Source organism: Rhea americana, unplaced genomic scaffold, assembly GCF_003343005.1.
Source record: "Rhea americana isolate MKP2758 unplaced genomic scaffold, rheAme1 scaffold_1, whole genome shotgun sequence".
In the NCBI taxonomy this organism is placed as follows: domain Eukaryota; kingdom Metazoa; phylum Chordata; class Aves; order Rheiformes; family Rheidae; genus Rhea; species Rhea americana.
Genome location: NW_028185038.1, coordinates 3,255,358 through 3,277,818, shown reverse-complemented (window position 1 = coordinate 3,277,818; position 22,461 = coordinate 3,255,358). Strand labels below are relative to the sequence as shown.

At 34.3% G+C, this 22,461-nt stretch overlaps 1 protein-coding gene across 1 annotated transcript in view; it reads left to right on the top strand.

The window, feature by feature from the left end:
• Positions 1-19,959, top strand: part of TBC1D22A (TBC1 domain family member 22A) — a 193,118-nt gene extending 173,159 nt beyond the window's left edge. Inside the window, exon 13 of the mRNA XM_085326332.1 lies at positions 16,715-19,959. Coding sequence (XP_085182458.1) covers positions 16,715-16,843 — 129 coding nt within the window. The 3' untranslated portion in view covers positions 16,844-19,959. The remainder of the gene's footprint in view (positions 1-16,714) is intronic.
• The last annotated feature ends 2,502 nt before the right edge of the window (positions 19,960-22,461 follow it).

The window sequence follows — 22,461 nt, the reverse complement described above, 5'->3', positions numbered from 1 at the left end:
TCCTGAGGAACAGATAAGAGATGTAGCCACTGTAGGCAAACCAGCCCATCAGATACTTGGTTATACCATGTAATAAACCATTGATACAGTTTCCATTAGAAATGCTATTACTGTTTTAGTCAAACCCTTAATGAAGGTCGTGTTCATTTGTTTAAACAAAATGACATTTTATGCACAAGATGTGACTTTTGTAAAAGATTTAATTTTGTCAAAAGCCCAGTTCTCCATAGAAAATCAATTCTGTTAAAATATTTTCCTTAAATGTGCTTTGTTCTGTTTGTGGTTTTGAGTCTTTAGATTTCACTTTTTTCACATTTTTTCAAGGCTTTTCTCTGTACCTATGAAGGCCACAARCTGTTTCTTAATGTTGTTTGAATTTTTACCAAACCACATAGGCTTGAAAAACCTGGACTTAAGAAAAATACTACAAACTGCTATTAAAATCTAGTTTATATAACACTAGTGTCTGCCACGTGCTAAAATGATTGTTAGGAAAAGAGTATTTCTTTTTATTCATATTGATTTTCTGTGTTTTTGCTAAGATTTTCTGTGTTTTTGCGCAGTGGAAAATGGATCATTTTGCCTTGCCTGATCTCTGATGAAAGGTCTGGAGTTGCTTTACAAATGCCAGTGTGCCTCATGCACTGAACTGTTCTGTTGGCGACTGATAGTGCGACGGGGCCCGCTGCTTTCGTCGTGTAGATTTTTATAAAACTTTAAAGTGTAACCTTGATTATTTCCTTACATGTATGGAGTAGAATTACCAAAAGAAAAGTACTCATTGGTAAGCTCTTTGAGGACTTCAATCATGGAAGTCTTAAAATCAGCAGTAGAACAGGATTAGCGTAGCCTACTGTCATACAAGGAACTGAAAAAACATTCTTTTTTTTCTCATATTTGTGTTTAGAGGCTGTTTCTTTGTAGATAAGGGAGGAATAAATTCTACATTCAGCTGTTAATTTGCAAACTCATGTTTTCAATGGAAGTTGAGGTGTTTTTTGTCTTGCATTGAAATTTGATATCAAATTCTTGCTAGGCCAAAGCTGAACGTAAGTATTTCTATTTTTACAAATACAGTGATAGGTAAGAAAGACATGTAAATATTATACAAGTAAATTATGTTAATATTTTAATTATTTTAGAATCCTAAGGTTTTAGGATATTTGTATATTTTTCCTGGCCTTTATGTACTCCATTTAGAATTTTTACATCATCCCAGTAATATGTTTTTTGTCCATATGCTTTTGAAAAATTGCAGTTCTCTAAGTCTWGCATGAAAACAGTGTGTTTGGCAAAGGAAGAACACTTTCTGTAAGCGCTTCAATATTATATTTTTAAAAAGCAACAGTACATTGGGTAATGAAGAGCATGCCCTAGCTGAGAGTGGGTTAAAAGAATGTGACATTTTTAACCTTGTAAAACAAAGCTTGTGAGGGGTATATCTTTTAGGATGCATTTGGGTCAGTAAATAATAGAGGCAGAGATTTAAGTTATAATGTTATTTTGGTGCAGGATCAAATGGATGTAAATTGTTCCATTTTAATTTATGACGTGAAGTTTAGAAGCACCTTCCGCATAGAGTATCAGGAGATAAGGGACAGTAACTATTTTAAGACAAAGCTTAATACATTTATGTGAGGTATTGTACGATATAGTAGGATTAATGAGTTTGCGTTTCTTGTTTGTCCCCAGAGGCTGAAAGACATCTTAAGTGGATTGTGAATCATGTTTGTTGCCTAATATTTTACTGTTTTAGATGAATTTTATTATTTAGTTTATATTGTACAATTAAGTTATATTGTGTTATTTGAATTAATGCTTCAGTTAGGTTGTCTGGGGAGGCTGATCTGGTATTTTTTTTTCCAGTGATGCACTGTTTGTTCCAACAGCTACGAAGGAAAAGCATTTTGATGTGTTTTTCTCTAATGTATCAAGAAACAGAAAGGATGTTTTTTGTTTGTTATTTGTTTTTGTATAGTGAGAGAGAACTTGTGCAGTTTGGATGATCCCCTGTCTTGTGCTTTTGTGCTTTGCTCATCAGGGAAGCTTATTCTCAATGTGAACTGTTGGATAAGTTATTGATTTTTTTCTCAGGTTTATTTGGAAATTTTCAGCTATCAGATTCTGTGATAGTGTAAAAACATAGGACTTTGGGCATGTTTTTGAAGGTGGGCTGTGGTATTCTCTTGAAAGTGGTTTGCTTCTCCTCTTTCCACCCATAAGTTGTTGGTCTTCTCTATTAGTGTTCTTAACTTTGTGGCAGCTGTGCAGATATTTTGTGGGTTTTGCCATGGCATGTGTGGAATAGTTATTATTCAGAACAAAACACGYATTACACAGCTTCCTGTGGTATGGGTGATGGAAGAACATGATGGAAATAGCCTGTTTCAGTCCTATAGTCCCAGGATCCCTACAATAGTCTATTTGACTTTCTTTAGGTATTTTATTAGTTTTACGAATATATTTGTGTAAGTGTCCACTGTGCATGGTGAAATACTTGTTAAGTTGCATATACAGGCAATTTTGCATCAGCAATCCTTAGCATATATTTTCTCTTAAAACAAGATGAGATTTTACTCAGGTCAATTTACAGTGTGAAATACCTGCTTGTTAAAATATACTAATTCTTTAAGTCCAAAATATGTTCAGTTTAAAATGTACTGGCAAATTATTGTCAGGAAAATTAAACTAAGAAGAGTAGTTAGCACATGGACAGACAGAATTGTAAATTTTCAATTTGAATCTGCTATACAAATACGTATTTTTTCTTAATGGACTATAGGGAAATCAATAGAATGTAGTAACTTACTCGTGGCAATTCATTTCAGAAATACAGAGATATGCCATGATTGTTGCAGTCTTGATAAGTATAGCTATCCTATGCTTGGGTGGAGTTGGGTTTTTTTTAATTATTTATTTATTCTTTTTAGTACGTAGATTTCTGATCTTCATGACTTTGCCTACTCTGGATATTTACATCTGTTTTCTTTGATTTGCTGCTTTTTGCATGGGCCTACTGACAAATGATATACTTAGGCTTTCTCTTTTTAACATTTGCTCTAATTTATATTTTGATACATAAGAAATACACATCTCCAAATACCAGCAATATTTCATAAAATAAAGCCTAATCAGAGTAACTTAGGACCATTTTGCTTTGTGCTGGAGCCAACTGTGGTGTACTTGAAATCACTGAAATTTTCCTGGATATTTCCAAGGATACTTAAGTTTCATGTGAGATGTTTTTAAAATGTAGTTAAAAATTAAGGAAAAAAACAGTACTGTTTTTGTTTGATTGACTGATTGAGGTGTGGATATACATCAGTGTTTGAATAAGACGAGTTTCTCTTCTTCCTTGAATACTGAGTGTTCTGTATCTGTGGTTGAACTTCTATTTTTCATGCATATAATTTTGAAGCATTTTGAGATAATTCAGAGTAAAATGCTATTATAAAAATAAAAYGTTTGTTTATGGAGTTGAACATCTTTCATTTCTGTGGCAATGCTTGCTTTGTCTTTAGTCCATGTCCTTAACCTTGTCTATAACCTTGCTGATAGTAACTCTTTTAAGATCTGACATCCAGATTTGTTTTATGTTTTAGGATTTGGAGTGGAGAGCTACTTAGGTTTTTGGTTTTGTTTTCATTTGAGAAGATCATAAGGCTACCTACTACATCAGATAAGATGTGAGCCTATTTTTACAGCATATGAATATATATTTTCATATAAATCAAGCAAACTGCAAACCCTTACAAAAGAAGATGTAAATCTTCTCTTCTGCTAATGTAAGGACAACTTCCCTAACAGATTTTTAAAATCACATATTTTATGATTAACAACTAAGGATGCTAATGACTTGCCTAAGACTTCCATACAGGATGAAACAGGACTTGAATTGCTGTTTTAGTGTTTTTAATATGCTGAATCCAAGAATCTTTGTCAGCAGTCATGAAAAGAAAAACATGAAAGGGAAGTGATCAGATCATCAACTTTTCATAAGCTTTCATTCTCAGGATGTTCAGATGCATTTCTGTGAAGTTTTTTCTTCTTAAGAGTTTTTATAAATATGAAGTTAATTATAACAATAGTATATTTCCATATGTTATTATAAGATTAACAGGAGATTGTTCAGTTAAAGTGTCGCCTTCTACTTTCCACCTTTTTGAGAGCTGTCAGCCCTACTTGTTGACCAATTTCAGAATGTGGCAGTTGAGCCTTATCTAGCTATTGCTATTTCTCTATTTTTAGCAGGGATTTCTGCTAGAACCTGAGAAGATTTTCAAACTAATAACAGTACTGTCAAGGAAGTCAGCAGTAGAAGACTGAATTAGCTAATGCTTTTCAGCAGTGAGTTGGGGATGTTTGCGGCTGTGTATTTTGAATCACTAGTAATTTTAAAGATGAGGAACAGATTAAATTGCACAATTCCTAGTTCAGACTAGGAAAGAATATAACGACTGATGACACTTAAAGGCTAAACGAAGTGAGTGAAGAATAAAAATATATATATATATTGAGAATCACTAAGCTGTTGAGTTGCTGAGCGTAAGCTGGTGACAGGAAAATTTGAATTTTAACCTATTTAGAATTTATTTTAAAAGTATCCATTTTAAGATCCAACAGGTATAGTTAAAGCATTGAATAATCTTTTTGTCTATAGCTAGTTTCATAATATTCTGAGTTCTTTATGCTTTGATCCATCAATTAAAAGTTGATAGTGTGTGAAAGAAAGGTTAAAATTAAGGTAAAAGTGATGGTTTAATAGGCTGTACTTTGAAAAGAAAATTGGAGTCCTTTCAAGAAATTCTGGATGCATGGTTTACGTAATGAGCAATAAAGAAATGTAAAAGAACAAATCAAATTTGGGACTGAATTTAATAAGGTCAATGTTCGACATTTCAGCAAGTATTGATNCCCCCCCCCGAAAAAAGCCCTGTGATGGGACAATATGTGATCTTTCACATTCAAAATGGGAACTCTTAAGGGTCAGTGATTTACGGCATGCCAAAAATATAAATCTCCTAAATCATTCAAATTTACTGTGTTGTTGAAACTTTGAAGTATTTCAAGACTGGCAGAATGGCTCCATTTAGATTATGTATACTATGAACATATATTTAAGGTCCTTTGTTATAACAAAGATCAAATATAATGTTGAAACACTTACTTAGGAATAGGAATAAAATTATATCCTATCCTGTGTAAAAATACAATTATATAATAACCAGATAACCTAAAGTGGATAGTATATCTTAGAAAGCTGAATCACGAATGTTTAAGACCCTGACTTATTTTAGTTTTCTATTAAGAATACTGTGCCTTTTTGATAGGTGACTTTAAAATGCCACTGAACAAAGTGTTGGTGCTAAATCTCCAGTTTTGAATCAAAATATATATTTAATAGCAAGATTGTTTTGCTTAGAGCATTCAGCTGAGCTGAAAGACTGTGTGGCAGATTTTCAGGAGCAAATTGCAACCTTTTAAGACTAATATTAGATACAGACAAAACAGGTTCAGTCCAGCTTAGGCATTTTACTGTATCCAGTACAAGCTTAAATTCTTCTACTGTATAACATAGATAAACCAGTGTTTCTCTGTCTTATCAAAGTTAAGTTCACCCACAATTTTTGGAATTGTGTGAACAAGGAAGGTAATACTGCTTCCTCAAACCAAAGCAGAAGGTTTGGTGTTACCTCGGCTGGCACTACCAACATTGCACGTACCCTGTGTCACATAGTTTTCCACACTCAGGAAGCAACACAAACGATCTGCTCTACTGCAGGAGAATCCAGCTCCAGTTAAGCTGCTTAACCTTTATCTGTAGCAAGTGTTTCTTAAACTGCAATAAATTACCTTCTTCTACTCTCTCTTTAATATTAAATTCCTATATCTTAGTTTTCTCAACTYTAGCTGTGCCCAATAGGAAAGAAATGTTTTCCCCGACTCTAAGACATAGGTAATTAATAATATGCACAGCGGTCCAGAGATATAGCTCATTATATGCAACTCTGTGTAGTAAGTTAGGACAGCTGGAGAAACAAGAAGTGGCAAGAGCCTAGGAAATATTGCTGAGTGTACTGAAAAAAGAAAAATGCTGCTCAAGAAAGAAAAGAGAGCTCATGGCAGAGTTAGAGCTCTACTTACTTGGTGTGCTACACGTCAACAGCAAGGGGCAGAAAGGAAACAGCTCTAAGGCAACTAACTAAACAAGGTCAGTTACGCTCTGCAATGTGCGCTGAGATTTGGACTTTCCTGTTACCAGTCAATGTATTTGTCACTGCTTTGGTGGTAGGCRGAAGGAGGAGGAGTTGGATGAGCCGAGCAGAGTCCCAGAGGCTATACTTCATCATCAGTATCAGTTTGATTAAATGATCAGTTTGATTAAGGTGATTAAAGGGGAGGGACTATCTTTCAGGGATCCCCACTTGATCCTGGCCATCCATACCACCTTTTCCTTTTACTCTTCATAATCTCAAATATAAGCAAGTGAAAAAGAAGGAAATGAGGGAAATGGGGAATTAAATCATTCCTATATTAAGTATTTCTTTTGTCCATATATTGGTTAACATGGTTGGAAAAAATTTTTGAATCATTAAGTCCAGTCCTGGTTATCTCTGGCATTACATTATGTAATGCCCTGTAAAATTATAATAGCATTTCAAAAGTTTGAATGTGTGTATATATGCGTGTGTTTCTTTCTATTTGCTATTATTTAATAAGACAAGTTGGTAATGTTTCTGCAATAATTTGTTTCTTCCTTAGCTTGTCTCCATAGTTTCTCTAAATTTAGTAGTATTGCACTTATTAGCTCTTTAAAACTAAATGGTATGTTCTAAAAGTTCAAGCACAACTTTTGAAGATGCAAATAATTCTCATAAAGAAGTAGTTTAATCAAATTGCCAGCATAAATTTTGTGGTGTTCTGTTATATATCTTACGTGTGTGTGTAATATGTAACAGATGCAGCTCTTGCTCAAAACAGAACTGTTACAAATTCCTTCTTATATATAATCTTTGATTATTTAATAAGTTAACTTTTGTTATTTGCAATCCTAAACTATAATAATGCAAAGTTCATAGTCATAAAATCCTGTAAGGTTGCAGGTTCTGCCTACTAGTACAAAACAGAGTTCTTGTAGACCAGAAATATTCAGACCATAATTACATTGCAGCTAGCAGCAGGAAGGATTAACTATTCTGGTGGGAAAATGCTATATTTTAGGACTACCTTTTTTTTTTTATAAAAATTAACACACTAGTTCTCATTTTAGACACTAAAAGCCTAACTCTCTTAATTTCCTCAGTGTGTTCTAGCTTGATTTTAACCTTATTGTCATTTCTGTATTAGCTAGAAATACAAACACAATTCTGTTATTGATTTTATAGTCTGTTCTTTACATTCTGTTCTGAATTTTTCTTCATTTTGTAAAAAACTCCAATTGAACTTTGTTAATAATTCACACAGACAAAAAGTTTGAACTGAATTTTCAAACATATAAAGCAAATTGTTTTGATTATCACAGCAGAGTGCTTTATATGCTCTACTCATTAGAATAACCTTTTTACTTGTTATTAAATATCAATCTGTTATTTATTCTGTAGTTGTTCTTGGTGTACGTTCCTTCAGAATTGACATATGGGGTCAGGGATGGGGATAGAAGATAAATAGTGTAATAGCTATAGATATTACCACATAACCAATATCATTGCCAAATATTATGCAAAACTGTACTGATTAAAATATGATGGGCATTGAACTATATGGAGATTACAAAGAACAACGTTGACCATTTGATTTCAATGGAAACCAGGGAAGTCCAAGAGTAAGGACTTTGGAAATATCTTATTTTTTGAGATACGTTATCTAGTAGTCTGGTATTTTCTTTAAGGTATTGGATTTTGCATGAAATCTTTTCAAGAAAATAAATGTAAAAATAAATAAATGTAAAAAAAAAAGTAAAATTATTACATCTGACACCAGCCATTGCTTAGAAGTATTACTCTCAAATCTTGTATTATTACCATATTGCTTAAAACACAAACCTTGTACTTTTACTTTTCCTACTTCTGTACCTTGGTATTTTTAGCAAGTCTACTACCATCTTCTCTTGATTACAAGGAGATCAGGATAATTCTTGAATACTTACCTAAGAAAAATTACATTTTTAAAGTATATATATTTCACTATATAGCTGCTAAGAAGTGCTTTAGCATACTTTAGCATATTTTATAAAATATGCTACAGGTCCATAGAGAGAACTATGCCAATTGCAGATAAAATAGTGGAAGTATACTGAATGAAGTTGTATAATACATTGCATTTTGTCTGGTAATAGAAATGTTGAATTTCAAAAGTGATGGAGAATTACTTCAGAACTGTGGAGTGTATATATGAACATAAGGATAAAGGGATATTAAAATACCTAAGTTGTTTTATTTTCTGCCATATGTAGTAACATACTAAGTAATCAGTTTGGTATATAGTTAGTCTGTAGCACAACTCAACAACACTGCTACATCAACTTCAATCACCATTTGCTCCCAATAAAAAAAAATGCTTCCTTTTACTTAGTAGGGAACATACTTTATTATTTCTTGAAATAGACTAAATGATTAAATAGCAATTTATTCAATGTTAGACATTTCCTGTTATTGATTAACATCATGTTCTGCAGCACGACAACAAACCTTACCTGGGAAGACTGACATGCTCTGCACTTCTCTGTTAAGCAATGGTTTATGTATATTAACTGCTATAGGACATTATGACATTTTGTTCATGCTAGAAACTTAGTAGAGGGAGAATCTGTTCATTGCATCCAGTTTGCCAAGATATTTCAGATGCCTAGTTTCTTGCTGAGGTATGGCTTAATGGGATAAGTTGCCAACACTACATCTTTTTGGAAAATCCTGTGTTAGGAGAGGGGAAGAGAAGAGAAAACTGTTCTAGGGGAAGGGGCATGGAGATGGAAGGTAGACATGAGGCACAGTGGTAAGTAGAAGAAATCAGTTAGTTTACAGCTTGTATACAGCACATTTTTTTCTGTATTTATGTTTACCACCTTTTCTATTGGGAGCTGCAGTTGTTAGGCTCAGAATAGCAGATGTCTCCTTCTCCTCAGCCCTTAGAAGATTGGACCTAAATGTYCATCTCCTTCTTATGGGGCCCAGTCCCTGGCAACTCCTCACTTGCCTTTGAACTGAATGATACAAACATGCAGCATTTGTCCGGAACTCAGGAGCCTGGTGCAATTATGTTGCTTGGTCCTTTGGGGAAAGGAGTGCACAAGCTATTGTGTGGGAGTTGTCTTTTGGAGGAGAAGCATAAAGGAGAAGCATAAAATTTATCTTTTTCCTGTCATCATGAACTTCCCCCAGCAAATTGCCTTGACCTTTTAAAGACGAACGAGAACAGCCCTGCAATAACATTGGTCACCTAACTCCCTCAACATACCTGGATTCATCCCATCCTATACACCTGTGTATGTTCTACTTAAGTGGAATCTAACTTGATCCTCCTCTACTATGGGTGGTGTCTCTTTCCTCCAGATGTTGCTTCTAGGCATGGAGACTTGTGAAGTCTGAAAGTAGACCTGGACAGTCAAGATTGACACAGAGAAGGAATCAGATTGTCATTTCATTCCTTACTGTGTTAAGATTTTTACCACTTGGATTGGAAAGTGCTCTTATTTTTCTTATGAATTTTAAAAAGAGATGGAAATAAAGATATTAATTTGTAGGTAATTTTTTTATACATATARTGATATTATTCCACAGATCAAGAATTAACTGTTGCTTGTATATACTTCAGATATCTATAATTCTTCCCCAGTAGGGAAGAAGCCTGTCACTGCCTAAATGGCCATGAGGAAGTGAGATTGGAAGTGGGTCTTTTTTTGTAGTGTATCATGAGAGAGCAATATTGTATATAGATTGAACTGAAGTGGTGCTGGCAGGCTAGTTCATGCAGATAGACCTTAGTTCAGGACATGAATATGGATGTTTAGCACAGTAAGAGTGCAATGAAACTAGAATACTCAATTCACAAAATACAAAGGTTGTAGTTTAGACTACTGTGTATCTGTTGTAGATACAGCCAAAGCATAAGCAAACATTGGGCTGGGATTTAGGAAACCACAGCTCTGCTAATGATCTACTGACTGCCCTTGGGCATGATAATTCAAGCTGTTTTTAATTTTATATAGGAGGGAAATAAGAATACTGATCAACTTTCCAAAATGCCTTACATTTTAAAAGCTGTCTGTGAAGGCTAGATGGCATTATTATCAAAATTATTGTTGTGAATTTGTAAAGCTATATTACAACTGGTATTTTCAGTGAACTCTTGTGGTTCGTTATTATTTGTGAACGTTACATATGTAACGTAACAGAAGCTGCAGGTGTCACTTACCGATGAGTGCATGCTACAGTTCTCCATCTCAGACCTTTCAGATGACCCAAGTCATCTGAAYCTCAGTCAGTTAGCTCACATTTTGGGCTATTGAGGCCACCAGTTCACCTGAGTGTAAGTTATCAGAGATGGTCATTCTAATAGCTCAAGTCGTGTGAAAGTTAAGTTCACTAAAGAATAATTTCCTAGACACCACTGGAGAGCAAATATGTTGAAGTCGCACAGTTGAAAAGCTTTATGTTGATATTGGTTGTCCTGTATCATTTCACAGATGTAAATACTGACTTTTTTAAACTATATATCACCAAAGAATTATGACTAAATTTTGGTAACAACAAAGGGAGATTTAATTTATTTTAAAATCTTTTTAACATACAATATTATGAAATGTCTTAAAATGATAGATGGTGAAAGCTAGAGGTTATTATTTTTTTAAAAGCCAATTTCATGCTACAATGTATAAAACTAAATCCTCAGATTATTTTGATTCTATGATCCCCAAACACAGAAGATAAGAGCTCGATCCCTTTCTCTGTGGGGGAAGTAGAGAAAGGATGGGAWAAGAGGGCATAAGCRTCTTTTCTGAGAGAAAKCCCAAGGCCACTTTTCTGAGTGGCCCCAGAWGGACTGCAGAGCTCAGCCCATTATCAGAGACCCATATAATTCATCAGGGCCAGCCGCACAGCAGAGCCTAAGTATGGGAGCAGGTCAGCAGCCAGATGCAGGTGGAGAACCATCACGTCAGGTGGCCGTCCCAGTTCTATGATTTGAAGTGCTTTGAAAAGAATGGCCACTGTTGTTATTTAATAGATACTTAAAGTCCACATRCAAGTGTTTATTCTTTTAAATATTTTATTTTCAAACTGTGAAATAAAGTAATAGGTCTGTCATTTTTTCAGACATAGTCTCCTATGAAGATAGGCTAGTTTCTTGTGTTTTAGGCCCRTACTGGCTTTATTTAAACATTGCCCCTTTAAGAGGTAATGTTTCCAAAGTGCTGAATTTCTGCAACATAATGGGCTCTACAAGTAAGGATCGATAGGAACAGGTGTATGAGCAGAACAGTGGAATTGTTCTCATTTAAAAAAATGCTTATCAAGTATGTTTTTATCAGATTTTTCTTATGAAAAATAGACTCAATCAGACTGCTAAAATAAGCAATATGATTTGCGCTAACTGTATTAAGTGTATAAAGAACATCAGGATACTTTTTTTTTTAGCCTTGGTGTTTGGTGAATAATTTCAGTGAAACTAGGAAGTATTTGACAGATTCTCGAGCCAGGTAACATCACATTATCATTTAAATTAAGCAGAAAATATTAATCTTGCAGGAACATTTTTAAAATACTGCTTTTTAAGCTATTCTTGTTCTAAAATATATTAAACAGTTTATCGTCAATGAATGTTTTCTTAGTTCAAGTTCATGATTCATCATACTTCAAAGATAACCTCATATATTTTAATTCTGTATGTGGATAGGAAAATGAACTAAATCAGTTAGCAAGGATACCTTATTTACACATGGATTCTAGTGGTTTCTACTTTTTGGTGAAAAAAGAGCAATAATAATCAAAAATAAATCAATACTCAGTCGCTCTTCATTTAGGCACCTATGCTCATTCCTAAATATGAAATGCTAAATTGAACAGTTTTAGACTGACTTGTCCTGTGCTCTTATAAATATGCATTAGTGTATGTTTGTTATGTTTCTTCCAATCAAGACTTATATTTGGGGATTATTTTTGTTTTGTTTCTGTGTTCAACAGTTTAAAAAAACCAAAATTTTGTTTAGGAAGGTTTTTTTCCAGTTCTACTTTTTATGCTAATCAAGCTGTAAGATTTATTTTTCTTTGAACCAGTTTTGAAGCTCTGTAGAGTAATAGATCACAGGAAGATAAGCTTCATCTTTACTAAATCACTCAAGCGATGCGTCTTGGTGCTGGTCTGTTACTTCAGTTGGATATATAATGCATATTTGCTAGTCAGTACCAATCTTACTTTGTTGAGCAGTTAAGGCATCGACCTTTTCCCTTGGTAACAGTGGGCAAAATGCCCATTTCAATGAGAACAGAATTGGACACTTGATGAGTTCTACTCTACTACTCTGCCAGATGAAAACTATGAATAAGTTTGGAAATAATCATGGAAGTATTAAGTTAATGCTTAAGAAAAATTCTATTTTCTATTTGAGCTGCTTGTTAAATTTCATATAGTTGTAAATATAAAAGATGAACTTCTGTGAGGTAATGTTTTTCATACACCACCAAAAGAAACGTCTGATTGTTCCAGTTTTGTAGCCTTAAGCATGGAACACTTAATTTCTTCCTCTATTGCACTTTGTGTCCTAGAAGGAAAATCATGTATTTTGTCTAGTTCTTCATAGGTCATTTCAAAACAAAACATGCAAAACTGTTAATTTATTTTAGAAAATGCGGTCTGTTGATTTGTAAGATAATGCACCTTCAGTGCTTTGAAATGGTAAATACAACAGAATAAATTTGGATGACTGGCTATAATAGTTTCATCTTTTGAGCAGTTAGATGTTTGTAAAAGTGACTATGTAGAAGGTTTTAAGAGATTAAGCTATAGTATGGTAATCATTTTCTGATAGAAATAACCAGTATATCACCCTGCCTTCAAAACTGAATGTATAAGCARAAATCATTTATACAAGAATTTTCTGTGTTTCAGGAGTCTGTAGCAACATTTTCCAGCTTCAAAAACATGTACAGTTGCCATAGAAACAAGTTAGCATAATGGACAAGTGTGTGACCAAAGCAGACTCTTGCACTGTAATCTCATTCTGAAATGGTTAAGCTGAAATTCAGTAGCTGTTGAGCAGATGAACAGTACCATTTATACCAGCAGGTGTTTGTTGCAACATCTGATAAGGTGATGTTCTACAAGGTACGAATGCTGAGATCTGGTAGAAAGCTCACAGTCCTCCAGTGGCTAGAGCACTGGTTAGGTCTACATTTATTTGAACAGGAGCCCAAAAGGAAAACAAATGCTATTCAAGTGGTAAAAATCAGCTGTACCAGTTTGCACCAAAAGTCTGGCCAAGAAAAGTCAAGGCACTGAAAACATTAAAACTGCTAATTTCACAGAACTACTCTAGTACTAACTGAATCTAGCTACTGTATTGCAGAACTGATAGCACATTACTTCATTTGGAAAAAAAAACAAAAACAAAAAAACAGCACACTGATAGAGGTAGCTATATTGTCGTATTGTCCCTTTACACGACCTTCCTATTCCACACTGCTAATTTATTAATTACAATTATCAGCATATCTGCCAAATAAGCAAATAGAAATGAAAAAAGGGGGGAAGGGAATTTGGCAGTTTAACACTTCTTTAAAAATATGTTGTCTCAAGTACTAGAGATATTTTGATGCTAACTGTTGCATTGCTAATTATTATTTATGATTAAATATATGGTACTGTTTAACTTCTGTCATTTCTTGCTTCATCTTACAAGGTTCAATATAGTATTATCATGAAATAGATGAAGCCAAAATAATTGCATCTCACACATACAAAAAAAAAAATCCACGTTCCTCTCTATTGTTCACTGTTTCCTGAAATCACAGAATCCCCGTTACGCACTCCTACAGCTGTCTTCCACCAAAATAAGTGCAAATGGGGGGACCAGAGACAAGATAAGGAAAATGAGGTCCTTAAGAATAAGAAGAGCTTGTGTAGTTACATGCGATACCACAGGATTCTGATTTATAGCATGATAATAGATGTGTTTTTAATTAGATTCCTGCTTATTCATTTCTGTTATTTAGAATAAATCTTAACAAACGTGTGAGTGTTCATCCAAAAATATACAAAAGTATATATCCATATGGTCACAAATCTTGCATTTTTTTCTWCAAAGATAGACCACCTAAAATGTACAAGCAAGCTTAACAATCGCATATATTTCTAAGATTATCTTACAAATCCCTTCATAAAATTCCATACTCAGTTTGCTATGATGATACTGATCCAAAAAGTTCCCTTTTGCTGTTCTACCAGAGCTTAATTTTTTTTTAAGGAAAGCTTTTGCCAAAACAGTTAAAAACATGAGACAAGCAATCTCTAGGTGATCTTTTCTTTGGAAAGTTTGAAGCATGAAGTTGATATTTGGGTTAAGGTGGCTTTTGTGGAACGTTTGAGGGTGCTTTGGGGGTAATAAAAATTAAACTTCCCAAATTTGTTCAATTACAAGTTTTATTACATTGTCAGTTGCATGAACTCAGAAGAGAATTTCTAGTAGATGATCTTTCAAGACTCCTTCAAAATTGGCAATGTTACCCTACAGAGGAGGATTGGACGCTTTGTGCTGCTGCAAATCATGGTGGATTTTGCTCCAGGCATCAGAACTGAGCACACAGGGCCTGTTCCTGTGAGCTCTTCATTACCTCTGTCTCTATCCTCATGTCATTACCTCACACCCTCTGTCCCTGGGCTTAGGCAGCTTGGAAACAAATTTTACCTAAACCTAATACATGAGGGAGGAAAAATTGATCTGGAAGAAAATGTTTTGGGACAAGAAACCTGAAGAGAGGGAAACCAAGACTGGGAATTGAGATGGGAACTGACTGCAACTGTCTGAATTCATAGTTTAGTTTATATTTTTTTATGTATAAATAGAAAAGCACAGCTTATCTTTTCATCAAGTCAGAGACTCCTCCAGAGAATATCAGGGAAGATGAAAGTATCTGAAGTGACTGGGAAAATTTTGTCACTGGAAAAGTCTCAGACTTAGTGAATGATCATGACTTTGAACATGTATCCAATTGTATAACTCCTACTCTGGAGGACAACAGTATTTTGGATAAACTAAAMCAAAAGAAGGTAGTAATAATGTCCTTTTGATCATTTAGTGGTGGGATAGGAAGTAAACATTTTTCAAGCAAACCTTTTGAAGGATCTTTTAAAGTGGAATCAGTGGGACTTGGTCCTGTGCATCACAGTTGAACACAGATCTATAAAGTCCTCAAGTTCTGATAATTAGGGCATTTTGTATATTTGCTGATACCATATTGCTACAATAGAAGGTATGCCCTATGAAAGCAAGAGTTCATATTTTAGCTCCTTTTTAAAGTTCAAAWTATCATCTGCAATTGCTTTAGTGATGAAATTTAATCTATATTGCTACATAATTAATATTGAAATAAATTGAACTAATTTGAAGTGCTAACAACTAATGGTTATTTGCTGTGCACTATTTACATGGCATACCTAGGAAGTAGCAGCACCAGAAAATCAGATCTTCATGTTTGCATGTGAAAAGACTAATTAGAGAAAAAAAATGTAACACTCTCATTCATGCAGTGGTCTCATCTGGGTTACTTAATACTAGATTTTGATATTGACATGCAATGTAGTTAGCAACTTTATTTATCTGTAGCTCTCTGCTTATCATCCATGCAATAAAGAGGTTATAGGAACATAWAAGGAATTAAAAATAAAGTGAGTATTTTGCAGCTTCTTAAAGAAGAGATGTAGGCTTGATATATCTCATGTTCATAATTGGCATAGGAATATTGAAGTAATCTGAGTTACAGATTTTACAAACTGAAATTGGGTTAAAGATCTTAAACACACAAGATATGTGTGAAATTTTAAAAGAACTACACATAAAACAATAGGTATGTGGAAACTTGAAGACCATGGTTGGGAAGGGAAGTCAATTATATGACAAAGCTAGAAGAGTGGTCCTGCGTTAAAATGATGAATTCGACTTACAGAGCTCAGAATTAAATTTCTGGCATAGTTCTGCATGACTCAGTTCTCATGGGTATCTCAATTGCTAGTTATAAAATGTAGTAACACTATTTTCCTTTGAAAAGTCTGATATGTGTGTAGTTCTGTGATGTGTTTGTGCGCCTTACATATGAGGACTTGTGTGTCTGACTACTGTAGAGAGAAGGACTATCCATCCGTGATGAGCGGCGCCTRTAGGGGAGTAATCGCACAAGGGCAAAATGCAGATAAATAGAATGCATCTGCTTCTCATTTGGGCAGTATAGCTTTCTTTCACTCCTAATGTGTACCAAACAAGTGAATTCACACACTTTTTAAWTTTTTCTGGGCACTAGAAAATACCTGTAGTTCCGGTACAATTAATAGGTGRTTTCTGAACTTAAAGTTCTTCTGTAAAAGTTATAGGAAAATCACTTAACTTAATGGGATCTCAGATCTCTTTGGGATACTAAGGTACTACCTGAGTGATTGCTTATGGTGTATTACTTTGATGTTACACTGATATTTGAAAAATAAATACTTTTTGTTGTTTTTTTCTCTCCAGGAATTGCTGATATTTTTACAGAATTTGCCCACAATGCACTGGGGAAACGAAGAGATTAGTGTACTCCTGGCAGAGGCCTACAGACTAAAGTTTGCATTTGCGGATGCCCCCAATCATTACAAGAAATGAATATAAAGAACCAGAAATTGTTAAGACCAACGTGTTCTGCAGTATTACAGCATCAGTTATTCTGGTTGCGCTTTTGGTTCATTCTTCTTTCATTTGAATTAAGATGAGCATTAAAATTGTGTTAAAATTTACAAAATGAGAACAGAATACCAAAGAAATGGACACAGCAGGATTCAAATATTGAATGAACTTTAAAAKTGAACTTTCTTGCTCAACGTAAAGAAAGAGGTCAGTTGTCTACTACATAATTTCTTCTTTTTTCACGTTCTGTAATTAAGAGAATTGCAGTCTGTAATTTCTGTCTAACAGTTGTTATATGTGCTTGAGACTTAAAATTTCTTACAGAATGATTATATGATTATTTTGTTGTCATCTGTAATAACTTTATCAGTCAGTATTGGCCAGTGATAAGAATTATTTGAGTGGAAGAAAAGATTTTTTCAGTCCTGAAGACCAGTTGAGACGGCAAGGCCTGTATTTTGAGATCTGGTTATGTCTCGGAAGACATTTATATTCTCATGATATCTTTTCTTTTTCTATGGAATGAAGTTAGAATACTTCTGAAGTATAAGAAAGATGCCTCAGAAGCTTTTTTGCYACACAAAGAAGTTACTAAAAGTTTAAGATTCATCTCTAATGCTAAAATAAATCCCTTTATATATATTTTGGAGAGGGTTTTTAATATTGAATGAAATAAAAGATGAGGTCTTGTAAAAATAATTAAAACCTTTTCTTAAAGGCTTTACAATTTTTCAGTATGAAAGCTCACTTTTAAGACACTTACATTAAGAAGCTTGGTTTACAAAGCAGAATGCGTTTTGATCTCAGTTGTTGCCTTATTCTCCATTTCTAGCATTTTAGAAAAGGAAGATTAATACACCTATCCTAAGCTTATTTTAATAATTTGTTTAATAGCTTTTTCTCTTATTATTCAGAGGAAACAAGAAGATAGTTCCTAATAACAGTAACAGTAACTATATACCCAGATCACTTGTGTCATTAGTAGAATAAAAATCTCTGTGACTTTACAGAGTGAAATTAGTAGTTCTTCAATAATCATGGGATTCTGAATAATTTCTTAAAACTTATATAATTTAAGTGCACTATTTATTTTCAGGAAATCTTTTCAGATATGGATTCTGATGTTGCTCTATTGGATGTAAATAAACTCATATTAATTTGTGCCTACCCTAAATATAGGTTATTAAGGGTGAGAGTTGCTATAGACAATATACTCAGAACTGTTATTCTTCAGTTCAATTCTAGAGTTGCACAATGTTGCACCAAAAGTACAGTGCACTTTTAAGATTGGGAAATAAAAGATCTTCAAGAGATCTTCTCTTATGATGTGTTCTTGGAAGATTATTTTCAGGTCCTTAAAAATATGTATCTACATTTTTTTTTTTAAAAAAAGAAGGCTTTCTAGATATGTTAGTTACATTACTTGTTTTAGGGGCCGAAGTTCTTGACACCAAATTTTTAATAAGTTACTTAGGTGTTTCAGGGTAAATAGAATACATTTTTACCAACATATAATTATATGAGATCTGTATTTTCAAATGATATAAAATCATTAGTAGACTGGAAAATACCAACTTAATTCCGAAGCAGGAGGGTTGGGTGACTAGGATGCGTTTCTGTTCTGCTGAAGTCAGCTGGAGTCGTTAGTTCCAGTGTGTAGAAGTTCAGGCCTCCTAGATTATTGCACTTGTGCCTACAGTGTGTAGTTGCTCTATGTTTCTTAAATGTCAGTATACTCTTTTCTGTAACTTCAATTTATGGTCTAATGTATCAAGTTTTATCTTTATGTTTACACAGAATGTCATATTGTGCCTAACGGGAGTGTCTACCAGTAACAGAATAAAACAAACCAGAAATTTATGACCATTTGCTTTAGTTAAACTTAGTATGTTCAATCATTGGTTAATAGAAATGCATATTATTGTGACTAGAGAGAAGACACACACCATTAAATGTATAATATTGTAAGGATTTACTGTRATTTTTTTTTATTAAGATGTTATTTAGGTAGTTACATGTAACATAAGAAGTTGACCCAGAGTCGTCTGCTGTGTCAGATGCTTCTGCATAACATTTATGAGACTAGATACATAAAGTTTCCTTCACCGGGTCCACTTACGTTGACTGCCATGTCTTCCAAATTCAACAGGTACCTCTTACTTCCCTTGGAAGAAAGTATTACCATGTTACCAACAGAGGTCACATTTACTACTGTGTCTGTGTCAGAAGTTGACTRTTGTACTTGAGCACATTGCTTTTTAAGGATAGTGGGATGTTTCCTAATTTAATAACAATGTTTATTATTTTATATATATATATAGAATTCTCTGGAAAATGATATAGGTATATAAATGATATTTATATATCTATACAAATAGAAATAGTTTTCAGTAACTAGAAGGCCAATATTTATGTAAAATTTCAGAATTTTCAATACTTAAAAATTTACATAAAATCATTTCATTTTATTAAAAAAAAATCTTTAACAATTCTACATCTCAGGTAAAATGTTATTCCAAACAAAATATTACAGAGAGAAGGATATAACTTTATCATTATTACATCCCATGCACTTATTTTGTCAAAATTCAAGATWCTGAGTATTATAAAATTCCTTTATAAAATATATTTTCTTATGAAGGAGGCATCATGACACATCACTAGTGAATCCAGACAGTAATTTCCTAGCACTGATGTGAAATATTAAAGTTACAGTATCTCAAATATGTGTTGAAGAATTTCTGTAATAAAAATTAAAATAATAATGTACCATATAAGCAGATTTATGACTACAGTGTTTGAAAAATGTAAATAAATTAGTCAAATATGTAAATGYAATACATGGGATAGGATAGAAATGTAAGTCTGAAATCTTATGTAAGTCTGTAATTCATTACAAGGAATTAGTTACCTTATTTTCTAACTCAGTTTCATGTAGAAAGGCCCATAAATTTGTTTTTAACTTCAAAACTATAGAATAAAAGTATGCAAAGTTCAGTTGTATGCTTCTGACAAATATTAACACTGAGACACTGGCTAAAACTGTAAAGGTGATGAAAGATGAGGAAATAAATGCATATTTATGAAGTGCTATATAGAGTTGAAAACCTTTTTTATTGTTTTCCTCAAACACATTCCATACTACATCAAAGGGTATTTTAGATGTGCTTATTTTTTACAGTCTTCATACCCTATATCACAAGAGCAAACACAGTGGAAAAAGCTCTGTTCTCAGTTACATTTCTGCAACTCCCTGCCCTTGTAGCTTCTGCAAGTTAGTAAGGCAGACAACTTAAAAAGGTGTGTGTCTGCATACACCATTTACCTACAAGGTACTGAGCATTCTCCTTGAAAAATGAATGAGGATAAATTTGACAAAACAGCAGAATTAATCTGGGAGAGTGTATGAAATCAGCAAAAAGCAAACAAATGAAGAAGTCCAGAGTTTTGTATGCTTGGGAGGTGAGGAGAAGAAACTCCATCTGGGAAAACAGTAAAAAGCAGTGAAAGGGCTGGAAACGGGAATGATTTAAGCAGATCAGCGAGCAAGGAATGATGTCTTACATGTACGGAGGGGATCAAGCTCCTTACATCAAGGAAGCTGGAGGGAGAGTTCCAATAATTACAGCGGGGTTGGTGAAAGAATATAACAAGCTTCGTTATGTGGAAGGCAAAGTTAATAACTTTGCTTAGTACTTCAAAAGCAGAAGTGTTAAACAGTATGCACAGCATTTGGGGGGGGGGGGGTGACAAAAGAATGCCAAGGGCAATCTTTTTGTTACATGCCTGAGTGACAACAAATTGTAATCATGCTGCCTTCTCACCCTGAATGGAATTTTTGTTTCTCCATCTGCAGATCCTGTAGAAAATCAACAAAGAAAGAGATTTCAAATGACTTTTTGAAAAACTTCAGAAATCAAGGAGGATGAAATAAAGATTCTGAGGGTTTCACAAGGGATGTGTTGGGGGACATAGCTGAAAGCTCTTTCTTCATTTGCACATWTAAAAGAAGTATAGTAGTTCTGGATATCTCTCATATTCTGGGCAACTATCCCAGAGATTTAAATGTGAAGTGTAACAGAAAGGACTTTACAGAAATCAGACCCACACTTCAGCTCATTTCCTCCTTGGAAACAAGAGAGAGGGGGGAAAATTGCTTTGTAGGGTGTCTGGAACAATAATCCCTCTAAATGCTTTGAGCACAGGAAAAGCAGAGAGGAGGTAGTAAAGCTCCTAGYCCAACACTCACTCACAGGGAATATCCCGCCATCAGCTTCTGCTTGTATATGTGAACTTCAGCTCAAGTGCTTTTAATCAGTGTATGATGGAGAGTGAAGTCCTTGAACAATTTAATTCCAGGTTGTTAGAATTTCTGTAAGTTTGCAACCCATATGATCCCTTAAGYTGAGTATAGTTGAGGCCACACTGGAATAAATAATTTAATTGCTATGGCACTGAGTCAAAGAACCTTCTAATGCTTCAAAAGCTTTTGTATGTACCCTGCATTCAAGAGACATGCAAGATACGTGAGAGGGCGATACTATGAAAACCTGCTTAAACACAAGTGCTCTGAAACTTAGATTTACTTGGCCAAAAGAATTCCTTGCAAGCTTCCAAATGAGAATTAATGTGTCCTGTCAGTAAGCATGGTCATTTGAACTGGGTTTCCGGATGTATGCTTGTGTACAAGCTTCCTCAGCATAAAACTTTAATGTCTGAGTTTGCCACCAGTACAGACTGAGATCCTTTGGAACTTAAGCTTCAGGCACAAGCTGATGAGCTTGAACTGCAATACAGGCAGTCATTTTTTTCCCTGATAYAGAATTGGCTAGAAACATCCAGAATTTCATTTCTCACAGATTTCATTTCAGTGACATCTGAATTTTGGAGAGCACCAAATCTACTTTATTCCAGGTGTTTCTCTTCCCACCATCACTTATCCATGTGTATTCAGAGGTCCCTCACATGAGCATGAAGACCCTTTGGAATTCAGAGAAAAACAAACAAAYAAACCCAACAACATAGGGAGAATAGAAGAGTCTTACTGCCATTAATTTCTGATTTCCAGAAAGAATGCAGACCATGCACCTCCTGGAGTATTTGGACCACTTCATTCTCAAATTCAGGCTGCTGACTCTGACACAGAGCTTTTGAAATTTAGAATATTTATTTTCACATATTTCCATCTTCCTACAGAAGGAATGGAGATTTCCAGTGAACAGTTCCTGCTACCAGTACAAAGGGCTTCCAGACATTCCATCAGTTCCCTTCACTATTTTAGCAGCATCAAAATACTCACAAAATATGTAGCTGTCATGAGAGGTCATATGAGATAATAAGGTGTCCAAGATTATAGATGGTTAGGTGGCTATTGCTCATAAAATGTCACTTTAACAACTAAGGCAACTCAACAGATTGGGGAATTTTTCATCTCTCTTGATCTAAACCAAAATCAGTAACTCCAGCTCAAAGCAATGGTTGTAGAAGCACTTGTAGGCTCAACTTAACAATGGGTTATGCATCTGGAGAAAAAATGTGATCCTATACCTACCTACCTGGTCACGCACAAATTTCTTCTAAGACATCAGTCTTAGAAA